At 53.7% G+C, this 11,596-nt stretch overlaps 2 protein-coding genes across 4 annotated transcripts in view; one reads left to right on the forward strand and one right to left on the reverse strand.

The window, feature by feature from the left end:
* RASGRP4 (RAS guanyl releasing protein 4) overlaps positions 1-4,861 on the reverse strand; it is a 15,374-nt gene extending 10,513 nt beyond the window's left edge. The window contains exons 1-4 of one of the 2 annotated variants that reach the window (XM_044671155.1): positions 4,839-4,861; positions 816-997; positions 228-333; positions 64-126 (exon numbers count right to left, since the gene is read on the reverse strand). In XM_044671155.1, coding sequence (XP_044527090.1) covers positions 64-126; positions 228-333; positions 816-997; positions 4,839-4,861 — 374 coding nt within the window. Of the gene's footprint in view, positions 1-63; positions 127-227; positions 334-815; positions 998-4,838 lie in introns of those variants that run through there. The other variant, XM_044671154.1, reaches the window with a different exon arrangement.
* Positions 4,862-6,294: 1,433 nt separating this feature from the next.
* The window catches only part of RYR1 (ryanodine receptor 1), a 97,528-nt gene continuing 92,226 nt past the window's right edge, over positions 6,295-11,596 (forward strand). For both annotated transcript variants that reach the window (XM_044667388.1, XM_044667389.1), the window contains exons 1-3: positions 6,295-6,357; positions 10,198-10,317; positions 10,506-10,610. In XM_044667388.1, the coding sequence (XP_044523323.1) occupies positions 6,310-6,357; positions 10,198-10,317; positions 10,506-10,610 (273 nt within the window). In that variant the 5' untranslated portion in view covers positions 6,295-6,309. The remainder of the gene's footprint in view (positions 6,358-10,197; positions 10,318-10,505; positions 10,611-11,596) is intronic.

The raw sequence follows: 11,596 nt of genomic DNA on the forward strand, positions 1-11,596 counted from the left end.
GGGAAGGGGGAGGGGTCTCTGACAGGGAGGGAGGGAGCTCTCCGGGAGCCAGAGTGGGCTCACCTGACCAGGTTACAGATCTTCAGCCGCTTCTGTTCGCCATGGTCTCCTTTAGCCTCTTGGTACGTAGGTCTGTTAAGGGTCATCCCCTGGCAGCCTCGCCCTCCCCCCACCCAGCTCTGCCCTCCCCCTCACCTCCCCCCACCCCCCACTCCCCTGGAGGATATATGCTGAGCAGGCGCCGGGCAAGGTCAGCTGAGGACAGCACCCAGCTGTGCATGGTCAAAGCCATGTTAAGCATGTGGTCCCCTCGGCACAGTCCTCCAGCCGTGTCTGTGTCAGGGGGAGGGGGACATGTTTGGGGGAGTCCCAGGACACAGAGCATCTTATGGGGGAGGGAGATATACTTAGAGATCTAGGTGGGGAAACTGAGGTCCAGACAGGGGCTGAATTTGCCATTGGCCGCATTCTGACTTTGAGTCCAAGGTACCGTCCATCAGCCCACACTGTCAGGAATCAGAGGGGCAGTACCTGGAGGCTGGCGGGTCAGAGGTCAGAAGGTGACCGGCAGAGGGTCAGCGGTGAAAGAGAAGAGCTAACATTTCTGAGTGCCAAGTGCCTCACAGCAATTATTACCCCTCCCACCCCGTTTTACAGATTGACAAACTGAGGCAAACAAGTTAAGTGACTTGCTCAGGATCCCACACAACTCCTATGAGGCCTCATGCTCTGTGGCGCCCTCTAGCAGCCAGGTTAGAGGACAGGGGTGGGAGTGGGTGTCTGCAGTGTGACAGTGGGCGACAGTGGGCGCTCACCAAAGGAATGAATGCATTTCTCCAGTAATTCGTCTAGGCTGCAGCCGCTGCTAAGGGGTCCCAGGGTCATGGAGGCCATGACTTTGGTGATCTCCCTGGGGCTGGGGCAAGTCATGTGCCTCCGGCCCTGGCGAGTCCTGCCCCGGCCAGGTGCAGTTCCCAAGCATTCCGGGTGGCCCTTCCTGCAGACAGAACCCCAGGATTACAGTCCTCCCTTCCCCCCACACACACACACCCCTTCTCTCTCCATCCCTCCAGGCTCAGCCCAGGTTGCCTCCTAAACCCTGTCAGCATTTCACAATTCCCTGCTGCTCCAGGCATCACTTCCTTCAGACAGACCTCCAAGATTGCCCCTCACACTGCACTATCAACTCTCAACCTCGAATCTCCCCACTCCCCACCCCAACAAGTGACTAGAGCCCTCAGGCAGAGTGCCGTTGGGCGTCCAGATGTCTCATTTGCCAGTTTCCCCTTTAACAACACCCCAGGCATCTGGGCTGCCAGCTGTGGGGAATGGGGCTGAGGGAGTTCGCAGTCACCGACTCCAGGCTCCTCTGTGCTGGACTGGATCCCTTGGGCTGAGAGAGCTTCAAGGAAAGGTTAAAAATAAACCTTCCAGCATGGAACAGAGGGGCCTCTAGGGAACGCGTGTATGAGGAGAGAGAACTAGGGACGAGGGAGCTTCTGAGACCCAGAAGGACGAAGAAGGAAAGACAGAGCAGATCTAGAGGAAGGCTAAAAAAGGCTAGAAAAGATACAGAAGGAAGGAGGCAGGAGAAACCCAAGAAAGAGAATAAAAAGACAAAGATGGTTAGAGAGAGCAAACACAGAATAGTAACGCCGGGACAGATTGGGGAGCCCAAATCCTTCATTTTGCAGATGAGGAAACTGAGGCCCTGAGAGGGGTGCTCTTTGGACAGTAGGGGGCTCAACCAGGACTCAGGACAAAGAAGGGAAGATGGAGCCACAGAAAGAGGAAATACAAGTTTTCCTTTACATGTGAACCCAGGTTAGTTAGGGAAAGCCTCCAAGGCCTCCAATCAGGCCCGCCCCTCCCCATCTTAGGTCTTAAGGTGTAGAGGCAGCCAGTTCCTTCTCCTGCCTGCCTGCCTGCCTGCCTGCTCACTCCCCCAGCAGAAGGGGAAGTTCTTAAGTCCTTTCCTTCTTCTGAAAATCTCTCTCACCCTCTTCCCTCCTCATCTCTTACCTGCTGCCAGGCAGGTCCTTCCCTGTCCCTGGTCCTGATCCATCTCCCCCAGTGGAGAGCAGAGCCCTGGTAAAAAGGGGTCGGGAGCCCCAGCCAGCCCAAGCCCTAGACGTCAGACTCCCTGAGGTCTCAGGGGCAAGCCATGGAGTTTCCAGCCCTGGGGGAAGCCCTAGGGACTCAGGTGTGCAAGGCTCCTCTCTTGCCCTACCCTTTGGGAAACAGTGGTTTTCCAGAAGCAGAGGAGACTATTTTGGGGGCATCCTTGGGAGTGGGGGTGAGGGGAAACATGCTGAGAGAGAGAGAGACAAACACACCAACATAGACAGATGGATACGAATGACACAGAGTGATATTAATAACTCATCTCTAGAATGACATCAGGGTCAGAGAGTGCTTCCTTCATGATAATTTGGGAAGGCAGAAAGGACAACTATCATCTCTATTTCCAGGGAAGGAAACTGAGGTGTGGAAAAGTTATGTGACTTATATAAGGTCATATAGCTGGCTTAGGAGTCAGAATCTTAATCAAAGGGCTGAGAGCTTGAGGCTGCCTCGAGATAACCCACAGATGTAAAGATGCAGTTAGAGAGATGAGAGATAGAGACATATCTTCTGTTTCTGAATTGCCTTCCTTTCCTTGTCTTCTACCAAAGATAAGAAAAAGGAGAAAAAAGGCAATTCAGACAAATTAAATCATAAAACAGTGGAACAGCCACATGGTGCTGGATCTGGAGTCAGGAAGATTCATCTTCCTGAGTTCAAACCGAGCCTCCTCCTAGTTGTGTGACCCTGGGCAAGTCACAACCCTATCTGCCTCAATTTCCTCATCTGTAAAATGAGCTGGAGAAGGAAATGGCAAACCACTCCAGTAGCTCTGCCAAGAAAACCTCAAATGGGGTCACAAAGAGTTGGACATCATTAAAAGACAAAAAATTCATAAAACAATCAAGCTAGGCCATAAAGGAAGTATGGCACACCATTAGGCTCCTACTTCTAAAAAGAAGCCAACCATCGTGATTGAGTGGAAAGAGGTGCAGGTTTGCACTGAGAAGATTTATGTTTAAAGCCCAGCTCTGCTATTCACAATGACCCATGCAACATTGAGCTAACCTCTTAATTTCTCAGGACCTCAGTTTTCTCATCTGTAAAATGAGGTGATTAAAGATTAAAGAAATGTTTTTTTAAGTTTCCTTCAAAGCTACAATTTCTCATTTTACAGATGAGAAAATTAAGGCCCCAAGAGATGATATGATGAGCCCAAGGGATAATTAAATGATTTGAATCTGGGTCCCCTTTTTTTTTCCAAGTCTAGGGATCTTTTCATTAAGGCACAGACATACAGTGTGAGAGCTAAAGGAGCACACACACACACACAGAGTAATATAGCAGCAGGGCAGGTAGTGTGATAGCCACAATGTTACACTCAGAGAGAGGCTTATAAATAACAGTGTTACAAGAGATGCAGAGTGACACAATGTGACACCTAAGAATACACAGAGGGACCCACCAATCCCTCAGATGTCACAGAACGTTACAAACACACAGAGATCCATGAAGATAAATAGGTTGTGGCTCAGGGAGACTGTGATACAATGTTATACATGGAGACAGAGTTACTCTGTGATACATAGTTGCAGAGAGATAGAGCACAACATTACATCTGGAGCCAGTTATAGAGTCAGTTTCAATGTTCTGGGGGGGGGGTTACAGATAGTTACATTAAAGACACAGAATTACAATGTTACACACAGTCACAGAGGTGGAATTGTCAGATTACACATGGAGACATAATACGGAGGGACAGAAAAATAGGGTCACAGTTACATGTGGAGGGAGGGACACACACAAGAATACACAGATCCATTGACATTCATCATTTTGGCATTCCATGGTACCTTAGTGATTGTTTCAGTTATTCATTTTTTAAAGTTTTCTTTTAAAACCCCTTACCTTCTGTATTGGTTCTAAGGCAGAAGAGCAGCAAGGGCTTGGCAATGGGAGTTCAGTGACTTGCCCAAGATCACACAGCTAGGAAGTATCTGAGGCCAGATTGGAACCCAGGACCTCCCATCTCCAGGCCTGGCTCTCAATCTACAGAACCATCCAGCTGCCCCATCCACTTTATTTTTACAGAAAAGGAGAATGATCTGCCCTAGGTCACGGAGGGCCAAAGCAGACACACACATACTGGCACCCCTGCCTGCATCCTAGAAGGAAGAGGGGTCTTGAGGAGACCCAGATCTCTGTCTATCTTACTCTCTCTCCCACCCCACTTTGGACTGACATTGCCCCCAGGAATAATGACTTGAAGAGTTCCTTCTTATTCCCTAAGATGGAAACAGGCCTGACTAGAAACCATAGAATGTCAGTGCTGGGAGTGGTCTTAGAACAGAGAATGGCTGAGTTGGGAAAACCTTAGAATAGAGACTGCCCGGGCTGGTGTGACCTTAGAAAAGAAAGTGTCAGAACTGGGAGAGAATATCAGAGCTAGATTTCCTTAGAACATAGAATCTTAGAGCTGGAAAGAAGCTTAGAAGGGAGAATGTCAGCACTGACAGGCACCTCGGGTGGCCAATTTAGCTCTCTCTTCTTCCTCTCTCCTCCTCATCCCTCCCTTAAGGACTTGAGACCCTGAACTTGCAGGCATCCCCGTTCTCTGCTTTTCCTAGACTAGATCACTTGCCTCCCATCCCGCTTCCCTAGAATCCCCCCCACCCCCAATAAGAGACAGATATAAAGAGAATGGGAGGAGCCTTGAGAACAGAAGGAAGGGAGTCAGTAGGGAAGGAGGGGTAGGGGCCAGGAGATCCCCTCACCTCTTGCTTTCTTTCCGGTTCATGTTGCCCCCTGGGGATGGAGGGGGAGGAGGTCTAGCTCCTAGGTAGCCCAGGCTGGATTGGACGTCTCTGGGCCCCTCCCCCTCGGGGCCCCCTCACAGCTACTGGAACTTGGACTTTTTTCTTCCCAGTGAAAGAGGAACTGACCCCCTCCCCCACTCCCTGTCAGAGAGAGAGGAAGAGACACAAGGAGAGACCAGCCCAGGGTAGCCAGGGGGAGGGGGATCGTCTTAAGGTTCCTGCACCCTCTTTCTAGCTCTGCCTGGGTCTCTGTCTCAGTCTTGCTGGGCATTTCTGTCCCTCTCTGTCTTTGCCCCTTTTTTTCTGCCTCAGATTCCCTCTCTAGCACCTGTCCCCTCCCCCTCCCCCTCCCCCCCCCCCCCTCACTCTGGCTGGGGCTTGGCCTTTACACTTGTTTCTTAGAGATGTTCTTTGGGCCTTTTCTATAGTGAATCCAGTTCTGCCTGAGGAGAAAGCAGATGCTGTCCCCCTCCCCCTCAAGGATCCATATGGCTGTAGCTGGTTCTCTGTGAGGCTAGAGGAGAGGAGAGGAGCCCAAGTAGGCTTAGACCTTAAAGGAAGTGGGAGAAACCTCATCATTGTCCCAGAGAGGAGAAAGTGAAAGGGACGGGTGATAAAACATGATTGTAAGTGCTTAGAGATCCTGGAGGCTCCCCTCTTTCCTCTCCCATGACACAGCTGGGGAAATGGGGCAGATGTGCTGAGTGAGGAAGGAAACTGTTGGTTTCCGGAGTCTTCAGATTGGGGGGGAGGGGGAAGGGACGAAGGACGCGGGAAGGGAAGTCAGGGAGGATGGTGGACTGAGGTTTCAGTCACCTCCCCACCACTATTACCCACAATACTTAGTGAAACACTTTTGCATAAAAATGCACACCAGGGGGTCCAGCGGTTCAGCTCCGGGCAGGTGCCCGGCCTGGCATACAGCTACGCAAATTTTATGCAGATGTGTGTGTTTTACGCAGATTTATGCAAATATGCATGTGGACCTTAGGACTGGGAAAGGGTGGGAAGGAGAGAGGCTGGATGATATTTAATGGATTTCTTAAAGACACTTCAAATGTGGAGAACTAAGGGAGCCGAGGAAAGGGAGAGCCGTCTAGAACCCAACCATCTTCCCTCGCAGCTACCCCATAGTTTCTAACTGAAAAGAGAAGGGGGCGGGGACTATGCGACCGAGGGTGGTGGCTACGGCGATGGACCCGCCCCTCAAAAACTCACAGCCAATAGGAGCCAAGGGGTGGGCTCAAGGCGCCACACACCCCCAATCTCCCCTTCAGAGCCCTTTTCTCAGTGCCATCTCTGTCCTCGCCTTCCCAGCCACCCTCTCCAAGCGTCCGGCCCTCAGTCCCCCCCCCCCAACCACCACCACCCCGGGCCCAGCTTCCCCCAGACTCCCAGGCCCCAGATCTAGCCTCAGCTCCCTGGGATCATGGGGGATGGAGGGGAGGGCGAGGATGACGTTCAGTTTCTCCGAACTGTGAGTATCTCTGCCCGTGGGGGGCTTCTCTGTCTCTCAAGTTTGGTCCTTTTCTCGGATCTCTCCTTGTCTCTGCCTCGGAGGGTCTCTGTCTGCGAGCGCCTCTTGTCTTTCTCGGGGTCTGTCTCCTTGCGTCTCTTGCCATCCGTCAGGCTCCCTCTGTCACACCTCTGGGCGCCCCTGCCTTCCCCTGGATGCTTGTCTCTGTCTCTCTCGGCCTCTGCATGTCTCTTTGCCTAGGCGGCCCTATGTCTCGTAGGACTCGGAGGTGAGACGAATAGAGAGAAAACTGCCGTCGGCGCTCCGGGATTTGGGGCGGGGGAGGGGAGAGGGGGGAGGGCGAGGCGAGGAAAGGAGTGCTCTCTCCTCCGCGCTACCAGGAAGGGGGTAATGTGGCGGCTGCTTTAGACCCGGACCACAGCTCTAAATGCATGCCAGTTTCCCTGTCGGCTTAATTTAGCTCCCCCCCCCCCCACCGGCCTCATTCTCCAACTCCTGGCTCTGACCCACTTAGCGTCCTGGGCTGAGGGGTGGAGAGGAGTCCTGGCTGGGGGAGCCTGAGCGAGTTCTGGCTCTTCTGGCTCCCACGTTCTCCTCCCCCTCACTATGGGCCCTGAAGGTCTCTGTGGGAGTCTCTCGCTGGTTGGGCATCCGACGGTCTCTGACTCGGAGCCCCGGGTCCTCCCATCTCTGAATCTCCCTCTCTCTGGGCCTCCGCTCCTTTCTCTGTCCGCGCCTCCGAAGCCTCGTTTCCACCCCTAACATGCCAGGGAGTCCAGGCTCTCTCCTCCGAATCCTTCTGTCTCTGGGCCTTTCTTTCCCGGGTCTCTCATTGTCTCTGGGTCTCTCTCAATCTCTGCATGGCAGAGCCTGGTCAGGCCAGGGTGGGGGTGGAGATGGGAATTTGGGGGAACAGGTGTGCTGCCCAGAATAGCTGGGACTGCTGGTGGAGACGGAGGCGTGGAGCCAAGAGGGGAGAGGGAGGGGGAAGGGAGGCACTCCAAGAGGGTTCAGAGTCGAGGTACCCCTGCCTCGGGCTAAGCCCAGCCCCCACTCCCACCCCGGACCTTGGAGGCGAGCTTGGGTGGGGGGGGGGGTGCCCTGCCTTCAGGACGTCCGTCTCCACCTCCAGGCTGGAAGCCGCGTCTCCACTCCCTCCCCAGGGCTCAGGAAAATGCTGACGGGGGCACCTTCTCAGCAGAAACCTAACCTTCCCTAAGCAGGGGAGGACAGGAGAAGGAAGGGTCCAGTTTCTAGAAGGGGGAGCAGCCGGGGGGGGGGGGGTAGGACTGGGCAGGAGAGGAGTCAGGCGCTGCTTCGGGGCCGGGAGAGAGACGGAGACAGCTGTGCGTGCCTGCCCTGCCCCACCCCACCAGGGCTTCGACCCTCTCCGGAGCCCGAGCCCATTGGTACCTTTCACAATCCCCGCTTCCCACCGGCGGGCTCGGATTGGCTGGCCGGCCCCACTAGGAGGCTTCTGGTTGGTGTGCTGAGCCGGGCCGCGGGAGCGGACCTTAAGAGGACTAACGGGGCGTCTATTTGGGAGGGACCTGCGAACCCACCAGCCTTCACTTTCGGAAATGCCTCCTTTGCCAGAGACGCCGGCCGGCCGGCCTGGGGCCTCGAGCTAGACCCAGAGGGGACCTTGGCGGCCGCCGAGTCCAACCTCCTCATTTTACAAAGAAGGAAACTGAGGCTCAGGTGTAATGGCGCCCTCATTTTAGAGATGAGGAAACTGAGGCTTACGCGGACCGACTTAGCCAAGGTCACAGGAGAAAATAAGTGCAGAAGAGAGATTCGAACCCGGAGCTTCTGACTCCAAAGCCAGGGCCCGAGATTCCTATCCCGCCCTGCAATACCTTCCCCAATACCCCTCCGCTTTCTCCTTTTGCCCAGTGCCAGGCCCAGGCCCCAGCGTTGACCCATTTGGAATCTTGGGCTGGAGGGCTGGAAGGGAGGGGAGAGTCCTGGCTGGGGAAGCTCGCAGGAGTTCTGACAGCCGCAAGTTCCTCCACTCAGCACATGCCCTGAGGCTCTGCTCCCAGCTTCCTAAGCATGCTTGCCCTGGTTTCACCCAGTCCCCAGCCAGCCAGTGATGGCTATTTCTAAAGCAAAGGGCTGAGCCTGTGATGCTCGAGGCTCCCCTGCTCAAGAAGCCACCATGGCTCCCTTCCTGGCTTGCCCACCCAGTAAAACCTCCAATCTGGACTCAGCTCATATCATTCCCCTCCATGTGCCTTGTATCCCAAAGCCTGGTCAGATTGTGGGCCTCTGCCTGGGACAGTCCATCTGCCACCTTTATGGCAGTATTGCCCAGGCTGTTCCCCCTGGCACACCTGGGATGCCATCTTCTCTCACCTCGCCTCCACCAGGTGGAATCCTGAACTCCTTCTCTTGCAGAGATCTTTTTTTTTTAAATCTTCACCTTCCATCTTGGAATCAATACTGTGTATTGGTTCTAAGGCAGAAGAAGAGTGGTAAGGGCTAGGCAATGGGGGTCGAGTGACTTGCCCAGGGTCACACTGCTAGGAAGTATCAGAGATAAGATTTGAAGGGATCCTCCTGATTCCAGGCCTGGCACTATCCACTGTACTACTTACTAGCTGCCCTTAAATAAAGCCTATTGAAATGTAATTTAATTGAACATTCAATTTACAAAGGAAAAAACTTAAGCCCAGAGAGGTAAAGGGATTTTCCCAAAATCACACAGGCAGGCCAGTGGGGGTGTCAGACCTGGACTGGAGAGAGGGGGATGTGGGGCCTGGGGAGAGACCAGGTGGAAAGGGAGGAAACAGGGGTGTAGAGGGGACAAGAAGGGGCTAGAAGGGGACAAATCTCTACAGTGGGAATTGTTGATGACCAGTTTGTCCCCTTCCTCCTTTCCCCAAGGGCTCTGAGTAAGGAATCCGGTGAGGAGGGGCCTCAGAATGGTGGTTGGAAATCTCAGCCTGAGCAGGCAGAGAGGAGTCTTAGCCTGGGGAAATCACTGGGTATGTGGGCAAACTTCGGTGAAATTAGTTGAGCTATTAAGGAGGGGCAGCTAGGCAGCTCAGTGAATAGAGAGCCCGGCCAGGAGATAGCAAGTCCTGAGTTCAAATCTGACCTCAGACACTTCCTGGCTGTGTGACCCTAGGTAAGTCACTGAACCTCAATTGCCTGGCCCTTACCACTCTTTTGCCATTACTCAGTATTGATCCCAAGACAGAAATTAAGGGTTTCCAAATCAGAAGAAAAAGAAAAGAAAAAGCAGGTTGGGATGGAAGGCTGGGGATCTCAGAGTAGGGAGCTGGTGAGTACTTAGGGGCAAACAGAGCTGATCCCTGAGTGGGAGCTTTGGAGTTTCCGAACTGGAGCTGAGACTGAATATGAGAGTCAGGTTTCAGAGGGAGAACAGAACTGGGCTTTGGAATCAAGAAGTCCTGAGTTCAGATCCACCCTTGGCCGTTTACTAGCTGTGGGATGTTAGACAAGTCTTGCCTCAATGGGCCTCAGTTTCCCCATCTGTAAAATGAGTGGGTTCGACGTGATACTCCCTAAGAACTGTTCCAGCTCTAAATCTAGGAAGTTCCGTCTCAGAGGGTATTTGGGGATGCAGAACAGGGAAGCCGGGGCCTCGAAGGGAGGGAGGGTTGGGGCTGGAGGGAGGTTTTAGGCTCTGACCCTGACTAGGAGACTCCAAGTGTAAGTAAAGCCCTGGAGAGCACAGACACAGTTCTGGCACATACTAGAGGCTCGCTGCTCCTTGTTTATCCTTGACTGGGGACAGAAGTTAGGACCTGAAGGTCTCAAGGAGGGTCCTAAGGAGGGAACCTCAGCCCGGCCTCCCTCTCCCCATCCCAGGAGGACGAAGTCGTCCTGCAGTGCAGTGCTACTACCCTCAAGGAGCACATCAAGCTTTGCCTGGCTGCGGAGGGCTTTGGCAACCGCCTCTGTTTCTTGGAGCCCACTAGCAATGCCCAGGTCAGTGGGCTTATGGGATGCTCTGGGTGGGGAGAGCAGTGGATGGGAGTAGGGGATGGGGGGAGAATTGGGGCGGGGAGCCCTCTCAGCCACACCCTCTCTCCAACTTTGGCCACGGAGCTCAGGGGCCTCCTGGGACAGAGCGGGGGCAGCTCAGACTCCCCTCTCTGTCCTCCATGCTCCCCCAGAATGTGCCCCCTGACTTGGCCGTGTGTTGCTTCGTGCTGGAGCAGTCTCTCTCTGTGCGGGCCCTGCAGGAGATGCTGGCCAACACCGTGGAAGCTGGCACTGAGGTAAGCCCAGGGCCAGGGTCACTGCCACGAGGGAGGGGATACTGAGGCCCAGTGTGAAAAGGATTTGAACACAGCCCCAGGGACACTAGCATGGAGGCTTCTGGGGATTCTAGAGGAGGGATAAAGATGAGAGGAAATAGAAACAGGCAGAGCTGGGTGATCAGAGAGAGGAGAAAAGGTCCATGGGGAGCCAAGTGAGACAGAGGTAGAGTAGGGGGAGTGAAGGGTGATAGAGATGGAGGGCAGAGGATCATGGGAGAAATGAGTTGAATGGATGGCCTAGGAGAAGTGGAGATTCCAAAGTGAGTGAAGTGGAGCTAGAAGGAGAAGGGAGAGAATGGGGGCTGAGCAAAAGAATCCCAGAACCTTAGAGGTGGAAGGGACGAAGAACCCCTTTACAAGGAAGCGGCCATCCCACCTTTGCTTGAAGACCTCCAGGCGTGGGCAGCTCACTACCTCCCAAGCAGCTCTTTTCTTTAGGAAGTTTTTGCTGACTCAAAGTCTGAATTGCCCTTTGCAGCTTCTCCCCCAGGCTCCTATTCTACCCTCTGGGGCCCAGCAGAACAAGTTTACCCCTTCCCCCATAAGGCAGTTCATCAAACACTGGGAGAGAGCTAGCATACTCCCCATGGAATCTTCTCTTCTCCAGGCTCAGTCACTCCCTGATCCTTCAGCTAATCCTCCTGGGACAGGACCTCATGTCCCTTCCCCTTGATGGGTGCCCTCCTATGGCCACACTCCAGCCTGACAAGGTCCTTTCTAGCATGAGGCCCCCAGAATGGTCCACAATCCTCCCTGGATGTGGTCCGAGCAAGGCGGAATTCAGTGAGACTGGGTTGCCTAAATCCATCCTTTCTTTTTTTTTCCTTTCTTTCCTCCTTCCTTCCTTTCTCTTCCTTTCCCTTCCTTTCTTCCCTCCTTTCTTCCTTTCTCTTTCTTTCTTTCTTCCTTTCTTTCTCTCTTTCTCCCTTCTTTTTTCCTTCCTT

Source organism: Gracilinanus agilis, chromosome 3, assembly GCF_016433145.1.
Source record: "Gracilinanus agilis isolate LMUSP501 chromosome 3, AgileGrace, whole genome shotgun sequence".
Taxonomy (NCBI): Eukaryota; Metazoa; Chordata; class Mammalia; order Didelphimorphia; family Didelphidae; genus Gracilinanus; species Gracilinanus agilis.